This window comes from Eretmochelys imbricata, chromosome 10 (genome assembly GCF_965152235.1).
Source record: "Eretmochelys imbricata isolate rEreImb1 chromosome 10, rEreImb1.hap1, whole genome shotgun sequence".
NCBI lineage: Eukaryota > Metazoa > Chordata > Testudines > Cheloniidae > Eretmochelys > Eretmochelys imbricata.
In genome coordinates this window covers 35372564-35392256 of record NC_135581.1, presented here as the reverse complement: position 1 = coordinate 35392256, position 19693 = coordinate 35372564, and the positions used below count along the sequence as shown (strand labels likewise).

Sequence of the window (19693 nt, the reverse complement as noted above, 5' to 3'; positions counted from 1 at the left end):
GAACTAGAAAGACCCAAAACTCAGTATATTCTTGCCAGAAATTCAGATCATGGGGGAGTTTACCACCAGTGGAGTTGTGCTTGCTTTACGCCATCAGTGAATTTTGCCCTGTTGCTGTCCTCCTCCTCCTCCCTCCCTCTTACATACTTGTCAGAAGCGAGCAGCACTGACCCATTCTCTGGTTCCTCTATAGGATCAGTGAACTCTGAGTGCACCGTGGAATCAATAGCACTGTCCGTTTCTACTTCATCATGCATCTCGGGATGTACCAGCGTGCCGGTGTCCTCGTCTGTGAAGGTTTCACACTCGCTGTAAGTGCTCTCTGAGCCCATGTAGGCGCTGTCAGTCACCTCATTTGCCTGTTATAAAATACAACAAAAAAACTATTAGCTACTCTTACCTGATTTTGCTCTACAACAGGAACATCAAACGCGCACATACTAATTAAACGTTAAGTAAAATGCAGGAAATAATTTAAGGATTAAAAAAAAAAAATCAGATCTCCGTTCCATGAACTATAAATCATGACCACATGTGAAGTTATGTATGCCCAACACAAAACAACCACTTGTAAATTGACAGACAAATCAGAAGAGACCAAATGATTTCACTAACCCCAGAATTTTGGGCTTTTAGGTACAACATAGTTTCCTGCAGTAAATTATTGCTTTTAGATTGCATGTGTTTTGATACAGAGATCGTGTCAGTGGTTAGAAAATGTCAAGTACATTTTGGGCACTTCTGTAACCTAAATAAATAAAAGTGTAATACGTAAGAGGGAGTAGAGGTTGTGTTAGAAGAACATAGGGATCAATATCAACATACTGCCTTAGAAGGAGGTTTGCAATCTGACCAATGATGGTTCGGATCATTTTATTCCTTTTATCCAATTCATTTTAAAAAGTTTGGCAGTTTAGCTAGTTGGGGTTCTATGATGATCACCATGAAGACTGTAATTATGTGGGCTTTATTGCTGCAAAGTACTGTTTTCTGCTGTTTCAAGAAATCCTCCATCCCTCAAAAATATAAAAATAAATTTGTTTAAAATCTTTAAGATGATATTCCATTTGCAAGGGTTGAATCTTCAATCTATAATCTTAAAAAGACTTGAACAGAGACACTTTTCAACAAAATTTTTTTGTTAAAATATTTTTGAACTGCTTTACTAATAATGTCTGTAGATGGTGGCATGATCTGGTTGTCAGGGCCCCATATTTGGAGTCAAAAAACCTAGGTATTTGGCTTCCCAACTGGCCTGGCTCATGACCCTTAGGCAAGTCAGTTCACCTTCCGTTCTTTGGCTGTTTTGTCTGTTTAGGTAAGTTCCCTGGGGTAGGAACTGTCTCTCAATATTTAAGTGTACAGTGTCTAGCCCAGGGGTGGGCAAACATTTCGGCCTGAGGGCCACATCTGGGTATGGAAATTGTATGGCGGCTATGAATGCTCACAAAATGGGGGGTAGGGGTGTGGGGGGGGTAAGGGCTCTGGCTGTGGGTGCGGGCTCTGGGGTGGCAGCAGAAATGAGGAGTTCACGATGCAGGAGGGGGCTCGGGGCTGGGACAGGGTGTTAAGGTGGGGGTGGGGGTGAGGGCTCCCGCTGGAGGTGTGGACTCTGGGGTGGGGCTGGGGATGAGGGGTTTGGGGTGCCGGAGGGTGCTCTGGGCTGGGACCGAGGGATTCGGAGGGTGGAAGGGAGATCAGGGCTGGGGCAGGAGCGCAGGAGGAAGGGGGAGGGCTCAGGGGTGCAGACTTTGTCGGTGCTTTCCTCAGGCAGCTCCTGGAAGCAGCAGAATATCCCTCCTCTGGCTCTTACACAGAGGCGTGGCCAAGCAGCTCTCTGTGCTGTCCTGTCCATAGGCACTGCCCCCGCAGCTCCCATTGCCCACGATTCCTGGCCAATGGGAGCTGAGGGGGCAGGGCTTATGCAGCATGTGGAGTCCCCGGCTGCCCCTACACATAGGAGCTGGAGGGGGGAAATGCCGGCTGCTTCCCAGGAGCTACACGGAGCCACGGCATGCATGGAACGGGGCAAGCCCCCGACCCCGCTCCCTGGCAGGAGCTTGAGGGCCAGATTAAAAGGTCAGACAGGCCAGATACGGCTCATATAGTTTGCCCATCCCTGCCCTAGGCCAAGAGGTCCCTAATCTTAGATGGTGCCTCTGTGAACTACTGAAATGCTAATAAAATAATTACTACTACTAGTGACCAAATGGCAGGAATATAGTTTAGTTTACTGCATACATTTTGTTTCCTTTCTGCACTTCATTCACCTTGGGAAGTGAAACTAGTCATTTTCATTTCTGAGTCACAGACACAACCACAATGGTGATCCCATAACAACATTTAAGTGACTTGCCTTTCTACGTTAAAGTGTCCCATGGGAGCAGCAGACCAAGAGAAGGAATAGTGACACCTTTCCACCTATGAGAAACAACCTCACCCAGTGCTTCAAGAGGAGCAGTCAGCAGACTTGACCACTATGGGAGATGAGCTTAGGTGAGAGTGCAATGGGTAGTGGGCCTAGCGAATGCACAGCTTGGTAAGAAGCCACAAGGAGGAAAGGCTTATGCCAGGTTTTTTTATTTTATTGTAATTTTCTCTCTCTCTCTCTCTCTCTCTCTCTCATTTTTCTTCTTTTTTGTAAAGCTGAATCCAGGGCTCCTACATCTGGGCACCCTGCTGAAAACCGGTAACATTTGGGGGTTTCCTCCTCATCTCCACCCTGCCTGGAAGAAGCAGAGGGAGGTTTTCTGCAGCAAAGGGCCAGCAGGCAGGCATCACACAAGAGTTAGAACTGTGAAGACGCAAGTGCAGCAGCAGGGAGCCCGCCATGGTGAATGACCGAGGGAGAGTGTTGGAGGCCCATGAGTCTACATACAGGAACCACAGTTTTGCTGGAATCCCTTTCAAAGGCCTTTTGCTGGCAGCATTTGCCATGATCAGCGTTCCAGCCACCACAGACCATTTCTCACACAGACCTCAAGAATGTCTGCGTTATGTGAAGTTTACCCAATTGAATCAAAGCAGCTCTGTAACGGATGCTGCTTTTCTTCAGCAAGGTCAGAGGACTAGAGAAAGCAAGTAATACCTTGAGTGGACCAATGCAATAACAGCAATGTAAAAGCCAACCCCTTGTCATTGGCTAAAGACTGTGAAGAGGAGCTTTTAGTGCTTTTCCATCTGCTTTAGAAGAGAAGCTGCCCTAAGTTTCTCATGGGACTGAAGTCTAGTATGCAGTTTTATTGTAGCAGTGTTGGTCTCAGGATGCTAGAGAGACACGGTGAGGGAGGTAATATCTTTTATTGGACCAACTTCTGTTGATGAGAGAGACCATTTGAGCTACACAGAGCTCTTCATCAGGGCTGGGAAACGTACTCTGTGTGTCACAACTAAATACGAGGTGGAACAAATTGTTTCGCTAAGTAGTTAACACATATTTCAAGGGACCACTCAAGGTGAAGTGGCGAGTTAATACCTATTCAATCATAAGGGGGAAAGGAGAAAAAATGCTGGAGGGATGTTAGTGGGTTATAGATTTGTTGTAATAAGCCATAAATCCAGTGTCTGTTCAGTCCATGGTGGTTAGCCTCCAGCAAAGTTATGAATTTAAGCTCCCCTGCTCATCTTTGGAAAGTGTTGTGCAGGTGTCCTGAAGGTGAGGATGGAGGTATCAGATATGGAGCGACTGCTCTGTGAAAAATGCTCACACACAGATGATAGGGTGTTTTTGTCTTATCATTTTTCTGTGTGAGTTCACTTGAGAGCAGTGATTGTCTGGTTTTGCCCACAAAGTAGTTATTGGGTCCTGTAGTATACTGTGTTAGAATATAGATATTCAGGCCTGTCGGTAAAGACCTGTACTTTAAGAATTTAGGTGTATTCTTATCACTTGGCTAGTTAGAGGTATAAAAGAAAGAATCAAAATCACTGTCTGCCAGTGTAAGGTCCTTCTCTTACTGTGACAGTCTGGGGCCCTGTTCTTAGATTAAGGCCTTTGGCTAAGCAACAGAGGCAGCCATAAACTGGGAAGCGATCGGTCACATCCTCACATTCCAAACTAGTCACATTGAAATCAGGTGCTATTGGGCTGTTAGGAATACAATCCTGTCCTGATAGTACCTATCACCTCCAGAGAAAGTGAAGTGCCTAGAAGATGTAAAAGGAAACTTAGTTTGATAGCATCCTGTCTGGCAAGAACTCACTTATCAATACTGGGATGTGAAATCCTCACTTCTGTGTTGTTTTGTCATTATAGTTCCCACTTTGTTTGTCTGTATAATCTCTGTCTGGTTCTGTGATTGTTCCTGTCTGCTGTATAATTAATTAATTAATTAGTATAATTAATTAATATAATTAATTTTGCTGGGTGTAAACTAATTAAGGTGGTGGGATATAATTGGTTACATAATCATGTTACAATATGTTAGGATTGGTTAGTTAAATTTCAGGAAAATGATTGGTTAAGGTATAGCTAAGCCGAACTCCAGTTTTACTATATAGTCTGCAGTCAATCAGGAAGTGAGGGGGTGGGTGTGTGGGTGGGGGAGATAGGAACAGGGAACGGGGGTGGGGAAATTGGAATCATGTTTTGCTAAAGAGGGGAAATGGGAACAGGGGTAAGGAAATTGCAGTCATGTTTTGCTAAAGAGGGAAATGGGAACAGGGAATGGGGGTAAGGAAATTGGAATAATGTTTTGCTAAGGGCAGGAATGGGAACAGGGACACAGGTGTAAGGCTCTCTGGTGTCAGAGCTGGGAAGGAGGATACTAAGGAAGGAAACTGGAATCATGCTTACTGGAAGTTCACCCCAATAAACATCGAATTGTTTGCACCTTTGGACTTCGGGTATTGTTGCTCTCTGTTCATGCGAGAAGGACCAGGGAAGTAAGTGGGTGAAGGAATAAGCCCCCTAACACACTGGATGAGGTACGCCATCCAGTCCAGTAGACTGCTGGAAGAAGCACCATGCATGGTCACTTATGGTCTTTGAAGAGTCACCTAAGAGCTGTTCATCTCATGGAGTCTTGGGGGGAGAAGAAATGGAGTCCAGTGCAACACTTCAAGCACCATAAACCTCAACTACATTAGCATTTTTCAGGGTCTCCCATGGCTCTACCACAATCAGTGCAGCAGCCTCAGTGCTAGCAAAAGGTGAGAATATTAGCATAGAGAGGACACATTTTTACCACCATGTCATCTAGACCTAGTAAAAACCACCTGTGTTCTGTATACATTGAGAAAATTCCCAGAAGAGGGTAGGCCTGACTCTGATTTCACTTCACTTCACTCAGATTTAAACCAGAAAAACTTGATTGATTTCTGTGGAGTTACACTGGTACAAATGAGATCAGGATCAAAACCAAGCTCTTACTTCATTTTGAAAACTGATGTCTGGGGACCTCTGTGGAAACTTCGTTAAGGAGAGCACGAGGCTTCTTTTCCATCCCACCCTTATAGCACAAGAGTTTTCTAGCAAGTGAATGTGTGTGAGGTGCGATATAATTTGTGTTTTCTAACTGCTGTGTGCATATATTCCTCCAGAGGCCTCCAATTTCTTTCTGTTGTGCAAAATCAGCATCAACTCTTGGGTAATTTATTGCAAGTGACTAAGACACACACACACACAAAGTCATTTGCTGACTAACATTTTTCAATCCAGCTTCTACCTTTGAAAACTGTGCAGCCTTTGTTGTAAGGAATAACGTATGAATCCACCCGCAGTTTCTCACACTGTTGGGCGCCTCTAATAACACGTAAGACTAAGTTATACTGCAAGGAACGTATACGAAAGCACCTACTTAGTGTGCAATACTCTAAGGACAGAAAGCTCTATGCCAGCAGCGTGAGACAGGGAAAGGGTATGTTAAAATGCAAGAGCCATTGTCTCGAGTATAAGGGAAGGACTTTTACCTTGTCAAAGCAGGTAGAAGTTCATCAGTTCAGTCCATTCACTTACTTTCCACACATTGGCTCTATGAGATCATAACCAATTCAAACAAAACATTGTTTTGTTCATTAGTCGGCAGGTCGCTTAGCCCCATCGCCATTTGAGCTATACACTTTCTGTTTGTACGCTAGGTCCACTGAGGTTGCAGCCGCAAGAAAACAGGAAGCGCTTAAACACTGAGCTAGAGTGGTCTTGTGGTTAGAATTTTTTGGGGGGAGGGTTGTGGGTTCAGTCCTTGAGGGGGCCATTTAGGGATCTGGGGCAAAAACTGGGGATTGGCCCTGCTTTGAGCAGGGGGTTGGACTAGATGATCTCCTGAGGTCCCTTCCAACCCTGATATTCTATGATTCTAAGGCCTCACATAGCAAAGATGTGCTCAGCTTTATGCTTGTGAGTAGACCCACTGACTCTCCAACAATTCTCTCCAAAACACACTCCTAATGTCAAAGTTAAGCATGTATGTAAATCCTTACAGGACCAGAGCCAAAGTCACCATGATGATGAGATCAGGTAGGCCAGTTTAATGCTACTCAAGCGGCGGTGAGACCTTCGCCAACTAGCTAGATAACAAGGGAAAGAGGCTTTCACTAACCTTAAAATTAAATACTTTTAAAAACATACTCATAGGCATAAAGTACGTGCTTTAGTATGTTAGTACATTGCTGGATTGGGACCTTACTTCCTATAAGTGATGGGTAGAATCTTAATGAGGCCCCAGGAGTATGGGTAGAATGAGGACAGAGGAGATCGGAGGTCAGCCCTGGGAAAAGTAGAAGCTCAGTGCTCACTGCAGCATGGCCTCTGATGTTTGCTGTGAGATACGTTAGCACAGTACGTTGGAGAGAATTATTTACACTCCCCTACTACAATACCAATAGGAAAGCAACTATGTCTGCGTCTACTATTGAAATACGAGAAGGAGGAATGGTAGAAGAACTGGATGAATTTTTAGTGCTAACACAAATTAAGCCAACTGCTAGCACAGACTGGACTTCCATTTTAAAAAAAAAGGAGGTTTTTGTGGTAGCTGTGTTGGTCAGGAGCTGGTCACATTTCACCGTTGGACAGAATATTTCCAATAATACAGACTTCCTCAGCGCTCTTTTGTGGTGACAGTATTTAGAACAAGCCAGCCTCTTGGTTTATGAGGCCAACAAACTTCTGTTCCAGATTGGAACTGCTCTGCTACACAGGAAATAAGAAACCTGATACAAGAGAAAGTTCCAACAGGCAATATGAGGGCATGTCAACACTATGTCCACAGCTGCCAATGTTTGTCTATAGATCCAATTGCAAATTTCAGTGGAATATTTTTATCTGTGTTTTCCCACTAGGTTAAAAGAAAGTCTTTCAATAATACTATTTACAGCTTTCGGTTATGAAGTCCAAAACAAACTCTCCATCTCTTTTTCAAGAAAGACAACTTCCCAATAACGCCCCCCAGTCTTTTAAAAGAGTTTTAAAGCACATAAGTACTATGCTCGAAAACAGCATTACAAGCGTAAAAAAATTAAACCCCCCAAATCCTTAAAAACAAATATTTCATAAAAAAAATAAATGCAGTTACGGTCACTAGCCTATCACATCATCTAGAAAACCCAAACACATAAAACAGTTAAGAACATGGCAATCTTACTCTGCCCACAGGATAAACATTTCTGATCCAGTATAAAGAAACATTTCATTACAACAGTTCAAGGACATGTAACTATGTGGGAAGTTTGAAAGAGCAATCATATGTTTTTGAAATAGAAGTAGTCGAAGTGGTAGACAAGACAAAATTTTGATTTGGAACTCAGTCTCATAAAAATTTCTTCACATTTTGCAGAAGACACTCTCTTTTGCTTTCAAAGCATGACAATTTTCAGGCCAAACCAATTTTCCAGACAAAAGTGGTAAGAAGACTAAAACAGGACTTTATAATGGAAATGGAATTGCAACTTTAGAGACATTCGCAAAAAGAAAAGGAGTACTTGTGGCACCTTAGAGACTAACCAATTTATTTTAGCATGAGCTTTCGTGAGCTACAGCTCACTTGTTATCTGTCTGTAGTTAACACAATAAAACACCCCATGTCCATGATAACAGGACAAGCAAAAGCACATAGAACTCTGATCCCTTAAGAAAAGAAATGGGAACCATCAGTCAATCACTTCAAAATAAACAACAGACTTACTCCTACTGGATGATTTTGTAGCCTTTGTTATCATATAGGTATAGAGACATCCCTGCTAAGAAGGAATGTTACTGAAATAAAGGGAGAAGTCTATGCATATTCTTGTAATATTTTAAATAAAAGTTCGGAAAAACTTCACACACACACACACACACACACACACACCTACCTCACTCATCACTTCACATCCAATTTGAATACACTGGCTGCTGTTGAAAAGTCAGCTTTTTAGCACAAAGTTGCAAATGTTAACTATTGACATCTGAGACACTTATCAGTTCCCCCTGCAATCTAAGACATATTTTAACTGTAATCTCTGTTTGTAAATGTTCACTTTTTAATATCCATGCAATACAAAACAGATATATAAAAATAAATTCTACCCCTAAGGAATCTCCCATGCTGTTATTTGCTTCATGTATAAGGTAAAAAGCTTCTTTTTATTGAAATTATATGTTAAATCTCTCATTAATGGAAGGAAGGGAGACCTGAACATTCCTAATTTTTGCACATCATGTGACAGGCTCTGGTATGCTTTGGAAGTTACTATATAATGAAAGATTTTTTTATTTATGTTCTGATTAAGCTCTGAATACACTTCTTGGCATTAGAAACAGAAGGCTATCAATTTTTTCTAACAGTGATTCTGACTAATGCTTAGATTCCTGTTCTATATAGCACTATGCATATGGTTTACTTTTATTATTTATAGCAGAGGTCCCCAATCTGTGGTATGTGCCCCCTATGGGTGGCACAGAGGAATGTTCCGGGGGGGTAGAGGGGCGCAGTCGGGGCCTGGACCAGCCCCCTGGGGTCAGAAAGGGAGCGCCACTCTGCTCTGCTCTTGGCCCTGACCACCAGCCCCGCACCCAAGGATTTGCTCCGCTCTCAGCCCCGTGTGCAGAGATCCATCCACTCCTGGCTGCTGGCCCCACATCCGGGCTCCTGGCTCCCGGCCCCGCACCCAGGGATCCACTCTCTGCCATGGCTGCTGGCCCCACGCCCAGGGTCCTGGCTGCTGGCCTTGGCTCCCAGCTGAGGTTGTGCTCCCACCTCAATCCCCTTGCCCCTGTCTGTGTCCCCCCTCCCAGAGCCACGGCCCCACTCCTGGCCGGGTGGAGACAGGGGTAAGAGGGCAGTGCAAGGTAAAAAGTTTGGGGACCACTGATGTATAGTCTCAAAAGATTCCTGCCACTGGCTTCTCTGTATATTTGAAACAAACCTTCTCCGATACGTAATCTCTACCTAATTATGCAAAACCTTGCTTTGGTGGGCATATATTATGTTTTCCTTTAATCTAATTTGTATGTAATCTCAAAAGTAAAAAATACACACACACACACACACACACACACACCCTGAGGACTGGCAACACCTGCTGGCCTGACAAGCCAAGGACTATAAAGGCTGGGAGGGAGCCAGAAGGCCGGGGGGGCAGCAAGGGAGAAGTCAGTCAAGGAGGGAGCTGGAGGCTTCCTAGCTGAAGGCTGACTCTGCCTGTAAAGCTTGTATATAGATGGACACTGGTGGTGGGACAACTTCACATAAATAAAGACACGGGTGTTGCACAACCCTGAAACCTCTCTGAGTCTTACTGGGGAGAGCAAGTGGGGCTCAGGAAGAGGGGCAGGTCATGAACCCTGTTACACACACACACACACACACACACACACACACACACGTTTCAACTGCTTGATAATCCAAGTGTTCCTTAGGAGCAGCAGTGTGCAGGACCGTGTTTTACATTTCACTGCACAGATTAAATATTAAACCTCAAGTCAAAATGCGGGGAAGACAGGCTTATATGTTATACCTAGTTCTCCCTTTCCAAAAGCAAGGACTAAAACTGTTACAAAGTTGAAATGCAAGATTTTGCCAGGATATATTTTAACTTAGCCCAAAGTTCCTTTTACAGCTGCATTTAAACAGCTGTCTACAGCAACTATATAAAACCATTTGCGGGCTCCCTCTAACAAAGATTGCTCTTATATTAACAGGCAAGATGTAAGCACATTTTCAAAGAAATCCCTGATACAACATGGCATGTAAGATCTGCTCTTAATGCTTGATAAGGGATCATACAGACAAGTAGATGAGATCGCTGTAATCTTATTCCATGTACAGAAAGCAAATGGATTATTGTGAATATTTTACCTCCATTTAAGTAAATAAAATACATTAATAAAAAGTTGAGTAAGTTTTTATCAAGTAAGAAAGTTTAATTGAAATTCCCATTTCCTTTCTTAAACACATCCTGAGTTACTGTAGGTAAGCTTCAGGGTTAAAAAGCAATACAAGGAGGGCTAAAAAAAATACAAGAAGGGTTTAAAAAAGCAGTAAAATCTTATATATGCTAAATGAATAATTAGCATCTCCTTTGAAATGAGCCTTACACAATTAAACAAGCTTTCTTCAGGCCATGAGAAAGGCATTCTTGGTGGTAGCAATATATACTTTCATGCCTTCAAGTATGGGATAGTTAAACCCGTGGTGCTGTGGATCAGATGGAATAATGCACCCACCAACACAGGCTATAAGGGAGAGTAGTCATACAAATCATCAAATGTATTGTTCTGCTTCCACTATCAGAGTCCAGGCCTACCAGTTGCTACAGAACAGCATTAATAGGAAGAGTTCTCTCTGTATTAGCCTTCCCTTCCTGCTACAACCCCATATTTTGGGACAAACTCAGTCCTAATACGAAGCATCAGTAGAGTACATGGGCACGGGAGTTCCACAGAGACCAAAAGGAGGTATTCCCTTGTCCCAGGCTGCAAAACAACAGCTCCCACTGACAGCAGCATCTGAGCAACTGTTAAGACTCTGGCAGTAGTCTCCACTTTTGCTGTGCTCCTGCTCCGGGAGGGGAGGGAAGAGTGCAGAAGGCCAGGAACACACGGCTGTTCCTCAGATGTGCCTTCTATGCCCCACTTCAGGAGAGGAGGAGCTCCTGGGAGCTGCACTTTATGGCACTCACTGAATCCAGGCCAGACACTGAATGGGCACAAAGTCTGAACCTTTGACCATTCCTACACTAAGGGAATTCTGCAGTGTTGCATTCCCAAGGAATTCATCTGTTGTGTAAAACAGGGGTAGGCAACCTATGGCATGTGTGCCAAAGGCAGCATGCGAGCTGATTTTCAGTAGCACTCACGCTGCCCAGGTCCTGGCCACCGGTCCGGGGGGCTCTGCATTTTAATTTAATTTTAAATGAACCTTCTTAAACATTTTAAAAACCTTATTTACTTTACATATAACAATAGTTTAGTTATATATTATTATATATATTATAAACTTATAGAAGAAGACCTTATAAAAACATTAAAATGCATTACTGGCACACGAAACCTTAAATTAGAGTAAATAAATGAAGGTTCGGCACACCAATTCTGAAAGGTTGCTGACCCCTGATGTAAAAGTATCAAACGCTGTCCTTAGATGTAGCAATACCTCACACTTTTCATCTGTGGATCTCAAAGCATGTCACACACATTAACTGATTCCACCTCCCATCATCCCTGGCAGGTAGGGACTGTATGTACAATGTATGTCTTCTCCTTTCATGGGAGGAGTCTCAGCTTTGGCTTTTAGAATCATAGAATATTAGGGTTGGAAGAGACCTCAGGAAGTCATCTAGTCCAATCCCCTGCTCAAAGCAGGACCAACACCAACTAAAGCATCCCAGCCAAGGCTTTGTCAAGCTGGGCCTTAAAAACCTTTAAGGATGGAGATTCCACCACCTCCCTAGGTAACCCGTTCCAGTGCTTCACCACCCTCCTAGTGAAATAGTGTTTCCTAATATCCAATCTAGACCTCCCTCACTGCAACTTGAGACCATCGCTTCTTGTTCTGTCATCTACCACCACTGAGAACAGCCGAGCTCCATCTTCTTTGGACTCCCCCCTTCAGGTAGTTGAAGGCTGCTATCAAATCCCCCCTCACTCTTCTCTTCTGCAGACTAAATAACCCCAGTTACCTCAGCCTCTCCTCGTAAGTCATGTGCCCCAGCCTCCTAATCACTTTCGTTGACCTCTGCTGGACTCTCTCTAATTTGTCCACATCCTTTCTGTAGTGGGGGGACCAAAACTGGACGCAATACTCCAGATGTGGCCTCACCAGTGCCGAATAGAGAGGAATAATCACTTCCCTCGATCTGCTGGCAATGCTCCTACTAATGCAGCCCAATATGCCGTTAGCCTTCTTGGCAACAAGGTCACACTGTTGACTCATATCCAGCTTCTCGTGCACTGTAATCCCCAGGTTCCTTTCTGCAGAACTGCTGCTTAGCCAGTCGGTCCCCAGCCTGTAGCGGTGCATGAGATTCTTCCTTCCTAAGTGCAGGACCCTGCACTTGTCCTTGTTGAACCTCAGATTTCTTTTGGCCCAATCCTCCAATTTGTCTAGGTCACTCTGGACCCTATCCCTACCTTCCCTCGTATCTACCTCTCCTCTCAGCTTACTGTCGTCTGCGAATTTGCTGAGGGAGCAATTCATCCCATCATCCAGATCATTAAAATCATTTACTTGCTAAATCCTTCAGTGTTTATAAAAAGGTCAAGAAAAAAAAAAGTCCTCAGCTCTGCCCCAGGTGCTTTCGACAGTCCTCTCTGGCAAGGAAAGGCCTTACAATTTTGGCAGTTAATTCCACTATCTGCCACTTTTTTTTTTAAAACCTGTGGCATGCCTGTTGTATTCTATACAACATATATTGCTGTTAAAATTCCTGTATGGTCTGTATCCGAGAGCTGCTCTACTTTTCCCCATGTTGCCATGTTTACACATTTCATGGTCAAATTATCTCCTACTCAAAGGCTTTAAAATCTTTTGGTCCCTGCAGTTTGAGCGCTGCTCGTGGTAGAGAATTCTGTACGTATAGTACATGGCAATGGCTGCACAGCTGCATTTCTCTGCTTATCTGGAGTGCCATCACGCAGGCTTTCAGGGTCTGGAAATCAGGCCATTGACTGTCCTGCTGCACGAAGGACGTAATGGAGGAAACGTGTGACACAAATGCAGTAATATACCCACGGAGATAGGATAAAACAATGGGACATTTTAGAACAAGTTGATAATAAATATTCCATCTGTTTTGTTTTGTTTTTTTGGGTCAAAAAGATAGCGGAGATGCAGCCATGCACCAGTTCCACTGAAAAATGGGCTGCAATATATTAGTAGTTACATATTCACATCAAGGGAAGAGGAGACCCCCTGAAAATCCAACTCTACGAGTTACTGTAAATGGTGGTGGGAGGTGACCCAGTGGATCCAGTGGAAAGAAAAAAGATTCCAAAATTGGATTGATATTTGAATTTGGAAGGGAGAGTACAAAGGTTTCCGACTGACCTGTATTCAGAACATGTATTTTATTTATGGAGGCAGCATCCTTGGGTGGACTGAGCACAGACACAAGAACACCAGAATTCTTATTCCATCTCTGCTGACACATTGTGACTTGCCAGAGGTAACACAAAGGGACAAAAGTTTTCAAAAAGTAGTCTCAAGTTTTGCATGCTCAACTTGTGACATTTATGGCCTAGTTTTCAGAGGTGCTGAGCACCTAAAACTCTAAAGTCAAGGGGAGCTGCAAGTCCTCATTACTTCTGAAAATAATTGGGTCCTAGCCATCTCAACCTGGGCACTGAAATACTGAGGTACCCAAAAATCAGAGGAGAACTTTTAAAAACTGGGCTTTAGCCTATAATCCAAAAGGGTATGGACATATGGCGAGGATTAGGTAATGTTTGGAAAGTACCTTTAATGCCATGAAGTACAAAGAATCCTTATTTTAAAAACTGTCTTCTATTCTGTAGTTCTAGATAATGTACCCAAGTGTACTCAAGCTGTTGCAAAGCCCCCAACTAATTCATATCCTGGAGAAGAGCAATTTGTATTTCTCATGCCAGAAAGATCACACATTCACACAGGTGTGGCCCAGTGATGTGGGAAGGAACCCTAATCCAATGAAAAAAATAAAACTCTGCTATGTCTACCCCTTGGAATGCCACACAGTCTCTGGAAGCTTGCAGATCTCTTGTTTGGTTTCTTTTTTCGGGTGGGGTGGGGAGGGTTAGATTACTGTGCAGATCTGCGCTCCCAAAATTGTGTCCATCAGTCAAGAGAAGAGCGTAACTGGAAGACAACTGGGTGTACCCCAAGATTCAGAGCGAGTGAGTTTTACTTACTGCAAAAATTCTAGGCCAGGGGTCGGCAACCTTCGGCACGTGGCCCATCAACGTAATCTGCTGGCAGGCTGTGAGACATTTTGTTAACGTTGACCGTCCGCAGACACGGCCCCCCTGCAGCTCCCAGTGGCCGTGGTTTGCCATTCCCAGCCAATGGGAGCTGCGGGAAGTGGTGCGGGCCACAGGGACGTGCTGGCTACCACTTCCCACAACTCCCATTGGCCTGGAACGGCGAACCATGACCACTGGGAGTTTCGGGGGGCCGTGCCTGTGGACAGTCAATGTAAACAAAATGTCTTGCAGCCTGCCAGCGGATTACCCTGATCGACCATGTGCTGAAGGTTGCTAACCTCTGTTTTAGGCCATACTACATAGTCGCATTCTGCAATGGATAAAAGACAGGGCAAAGAGTGGGGTGAAGGAAGAAACCCCACCTCAGAAAACCAAAACCAAGTAAAATGGTCTATAGCAAAATCTGCTAGACTGGTCTAATGCAGGAGGAAAGATCGCTTATGGTTAAGTCATGAGCCTGGGTGCTATTTTCATATCTGCCATGTACTTCCTGTGTGACCTGGGGTTAGTCATTTGCTCTTTCTGTGCTTTACTTTCCCCATCTGTAAAATGGAGAGAATGTTTTTGTTGAAAATGTAAATTCACTGATGCCTGTAAAGCATTTTAAGTTCTTCACATAGCAGGAGGTACAGTAGTGTAAAATAGCACTAATGTTATTAACAGCAGTAATCAGAGGAAACATATTCCCAGCAAGTGCCATTTTATTACTGTGCAGTCATTCCTGCCCCACCCCCGAAAAATATGGGAACTCAATAAAAAGCTATCTGTATTGGGTAACCAGGGATGGCTCACTTGACCATTACCTGTTCTGTTTATTCCCTTTGGAGCACTTGGCATTGGCCACTGTCAGGAGACAGGATACTGGGCTAGATGGACCTTTGGTCTGACCCAGTATAGCCGTTCTTATGTATTTTAAAATCCAGACTTGAAATGCTATTGTCCCTGACCACAGAAACTAGGAACTATGAAAACCTTTGTTTTCCTAGTAAACTGCGTATTTTTAGATTAATGCCTGTATTGATTACACAGTGAAAACAATGGGAGGCCATTTGAGATCAGCCGTCCCTTTGCTAGCTGTACAGTCACACAAAATACCTGCCAAGGGTATTTCCAGTTTCATACCGATCTCCATTCTGATGGATCTCCATTGCTGGCTAACAAGAAGAACCAACAAAGCCCATTTAGTTAGGTGGCACAAACAGAGAAGACTTCTTTCTGGAGTAAAGGCCTACCAACTGTACAAAAACCTCCATAGCAAAACCAAAACCAAAAGACAGAGTCAAGCAGAAGCGACAACACCACAAACATTCTCTTTGTATTGAGGAAACAAACATCCATTTCCTCTCTCTGCACACTACCTATGATACCTTAATAGTGGAATCAAGGCTTCAGGGGTGTTTCAGACAACGCTGGGTGAATCCGAAGCCAGCTACGCAGGCTCCAGTGCCACAATGCCTGGTGCGGACCAACAGCCTGTTCTGAACTCAACACTTGTTCTCCTGTGCTCGTTCCCTTCCCATCAGGTATAGCACAGCAGGTCAGTGAAGGTGACACACAATCACTGACCTGGCAGCAGAGGATCCAAATCAAATGGCTTTGGAGGGACCCCTAGATATCTCCTTACGCCGGCTGTGAGTTCTCTACCACCACAGCTTGCTTGTCCACAACAGGTGAATGGTGCTCTACAGCGTAACGCTAACCAGTGCTGCTAAAAATTAAACAACTTTCAAAACTATGACCCTGTTAAAAAAAGAGAACACCTGAAAAACAGTTTGCATGTGGTATGATCTTCCAGTGCCAATGTGCAAATATATGCTTTGAGACAGAAAACTATTAAATCGTTTAGCATTTCCGTACAGCTGGTCACCACCTGTAGGACTCTGAGCTCTCAGGTGTGGTAATACCTGATTGTTTCTATGTATTTGGGCAACATCCAGATTTTTGTAGGAACCTGCGATTCTCCACCTGGGATGTTGACAATTACCCACCTTGCAGGGTACAGCCTTTACAAGTTACAACACTTTTCGAAAGTTCATAGATTCTAGCTTTTTAAACCGGACTTCATTACGGACATATACAGAAGTGTTTTAAGTTAGGCAGGATTCGTACCATATTTATCCAGTGAATATTTAAACAAAGGACTCTCCTAAAAGCAATTACCAATATCTCACAGAACCTGTCTTCAGTGCTGCAGAACAACCAGCAAGCCATAATTCTTCCTGAAAGAACTCCCCCACCATAAACAGGAACGCAGTGGAGACAACTACAGACACCTTTCGAAAATCTGCAGACACACATGCACACAGAGCACCATGGATGGCAGGGAGAAGAGATACTTTCTAACAAAATTAGATATTCCAGTGGATTTGATGAAAATCAATCAGAACTCGCAACAGGGTAAAGACTGAACTTCTCTTCATTGCAGTGTCATTAAACTTCTTACCTGTAGCACTGTGGCGTTCCAGATTGGATTGAAATTTTGATCTCCGTGAACTAACATGGCTTTCTGTCTTTCCAGTTTTGCAATTTGGTTAGTTCCTCCTTTGAGTTAAATGCTGGGCCCTCAGGTGAGCACATATCGCTGCCTCTCTAAAGGAAAATTCACCTCCAGCTACACATTGTTAACTCCCAGCTATTTCTGACAGGGAGGAGGGAAGCAAAGTTCAGGAAGTATTTGTGCTGGTTTTAACAGACTAACCTCAGGTCTCTAAACAGAGTTCCTTTTGTTCTTGACCTACCAACCTCTCTGATAACAAATGTGTGAGCTAATGCATTTTTCCCTGCCATTTTACAGATTCATGTGACTTTCAAAAATTATTCCCTTCCTTCCCACTTAAAAAAAAGCCACTAAACAAAGACTTGATTCAAGGTGCGCACAATTTCTCTTTCTTCCCAGCACATGACATTCCGTATTGAGATTTTGTTTTTGTATTGAAAGGAAGAGCACATCTGCCTCACTCACTGTTTAAAGCACTCTACAATTGATCTGGGGCACATCCATTCCCAGACTACTTCTCTCTCTCACACACACACACGCGCGCGCGCGACTAGGAATATTACTTTGCTATAAAGGACACAGAACTGAAAAAAAAAAATTAGACACAAATACCTTTCCTAGGCCTATAAATAATAAGGGGAATGAGGCTTGTAGAAAAGGAGTACTTGTGGCACCTTAGAGACTAACCAATTTATTTGAGCATAAGCTTTCGTGAGCTACAGCTCACTTCATCAAGCGAGCTGTAGCTCACGAAAGCTTATGCTCAAATAAATTGGTTAGCCTCTAAGGTGCCACAAGTACTCCTTTTCTTTTTGCGAATACAGACTAACATGGCTGCTACTCTGAAACCTGTCATTATGAAGTGTGTAACTTTCGGCAAAAGTTCATTTTTTTGGGTTGATAATTACCATAAGCTGTTAATAAAGAACCAAAATGTCATGACAAACAAAAGTAAATGGGTTTATGCAGCCCTAATGACATGACTTATTTCTCATTTCTCTAGATGGTCTTCTCAGATGGTCAGGGAACATCATGATCATCTAATCTGACCTTCTGCACATTGCAGGACCCAGAACCTCACCCATTCACTCATGTAATAGACCCCTAACCTCTGGCTGAGTTACTGAAGTCCTCAAAGCATGATTTAAAGACCTCAAGTTAGAGAATCCACCATTTACTCTAGTTTAAACCAGCCAAGTGACCCGGGCCCCATGCTGCAAGGGAAAGCGACAGATAGAAGGGATGTTTCTTACATCACCTGTGACACCTAATAATTTTTTAAAGAGTTAAAACAAAAAAATTCCCCTCTATTGAAATTTTTCTTTATACCCTCCTAACAAGGAAGGGCAGCACAAGACGCAACAAAGCTCATTAGGAACTTCTCTCTGACAATTATGCTACGTGGGAAGTGCTTAGATACTGTTTCTCCAGGTTTTCTAGAGCCCTCATTATTGAAACACGTTAAGGCCCCTTGATCTCAGATCAGGATCTCTCTGAAAATATAAGGTTTGAGGGTGCAGAATTCCCAAACTTGAAGTTCCTCTTTTTAAACCATCTCTTGACGTTTCCCTTGGCTTTCTGGCTTCAAATGAACCCACTGCCGTACCCCTCCATGCTGAGGGCTATGGTATTCTGCAGCTATTTGTCATCAGGACTTCAGGAGGGAAGGTGTTAGGTATATTTCAAAGGAACACATTGTAATTTTTAAAAGCTACATGTGTAAGTGTTCTTTTACATTAAATTGTGAGAAACTTGAGGATGGGAGAACCACACCCCCTCCATACAGTGCTTGGCACACCACAGTGGTCAATACTAATAATGACAGAAATAGTATTTAGCCTTCTTAATCACACAAGTGCTCCATGCCTCTGGTAGCACACATCCATTTATTTTTAATATCTTTAATACTGAAGAACAGATTGTTTGTATTGCCAGAGGTGAGGTGAATGAAAGCTTGGTTGACATGGATAAGAACAACCTACAAGCCATAATTCTTCCTAAAGAACTCCCCCACACAAACAGGAACACAGTGGAGAGAACTACAAAGACACCTTTTCAAAAATCTGCAGACTGGTGCCTCGCTGCCCTTTGTGCCTTTGAAAATTTCTCTAATGTGCAAGGTCTTCAGAGCAGCCACATTCAAAAACATTCATGGCCAGATTTGATTTTGGCCCTCGGAGAACAAACACACACACACACACCACTCTACTAAGCAAGCACCAAAAGGGAAGTGTTTAAACTAAATCATAGAACCTAGGTTTAGAAGTGACCACAAGGGTCACCACCTGCCAAGATGCGGGATTTATTGTGTCTAAATGTTCCTCCTTCCATCCAAAGTGAAGCTTACCCAGTTTTCACACATTCGGGGTTATATTTATTTATAAAAAAACATCTCCAATTGTCACAATGGCATTCACCCTCGTACAGAAATAGAATACTCTACTGGACTCTCTTCATATGTTTATTCACCTCCTGGACCTTCTTCCAGGAACCTCTTCACAAAGGCTCTACCCAAGAACAGAAAAAAATCTCAGTCGTGGGTTACCCAGAGCTTTGCTGGAAATGGGAGGGATGATGAGATCCCTTCTATGACATTTTTACTCCTGGCACTCTCAGTGCTCTCTCTGAAGTGACAGGGAAATCCCGAGTTTTTCCTCTAACTCAGCTGCCACCAGAAATGATTCTGCCTTTTGCATCCACTACCACTGCTTTGCTCATCAAAAATGCCATCAGCTCTTGAAGGTCCAACCTCTGTGGAAGTGGCCACTCCCTTAAACAAGATGCTTGACCCACCCAGAGTTGCAGCCTTGTTGATGCTA

At 43.4% G+C, this 19693-nt stretch overlaps 1 protein-coding gene across 3 annotated transcripts in view; it reads right to left on the bottom strand.

The window, feature by feature from the left end:
• Positions 1-19693, bottom strand: part of RAB11FIP3 (RAB11 family interacting protein 3) — a 167501-nt gene that overhangs the window by 38528 nt on the left and 109280 nt on the right. The window contains exon 4 of one of the 3 annotated variants that reach the window (XM_077828351.1): positions 172-359. In XM_077828351.1, coding sequence (XP_077684477.1) covers positions 172-359 — 188 coding nt within the window. Of the gene's footprint in view, positions 1-147; positions 360-19693 lie in introns of those variants that run through there. The other 2 variants (XM_077828353.1, XM_077828352.1) reach the window with 2 other exon arrangements.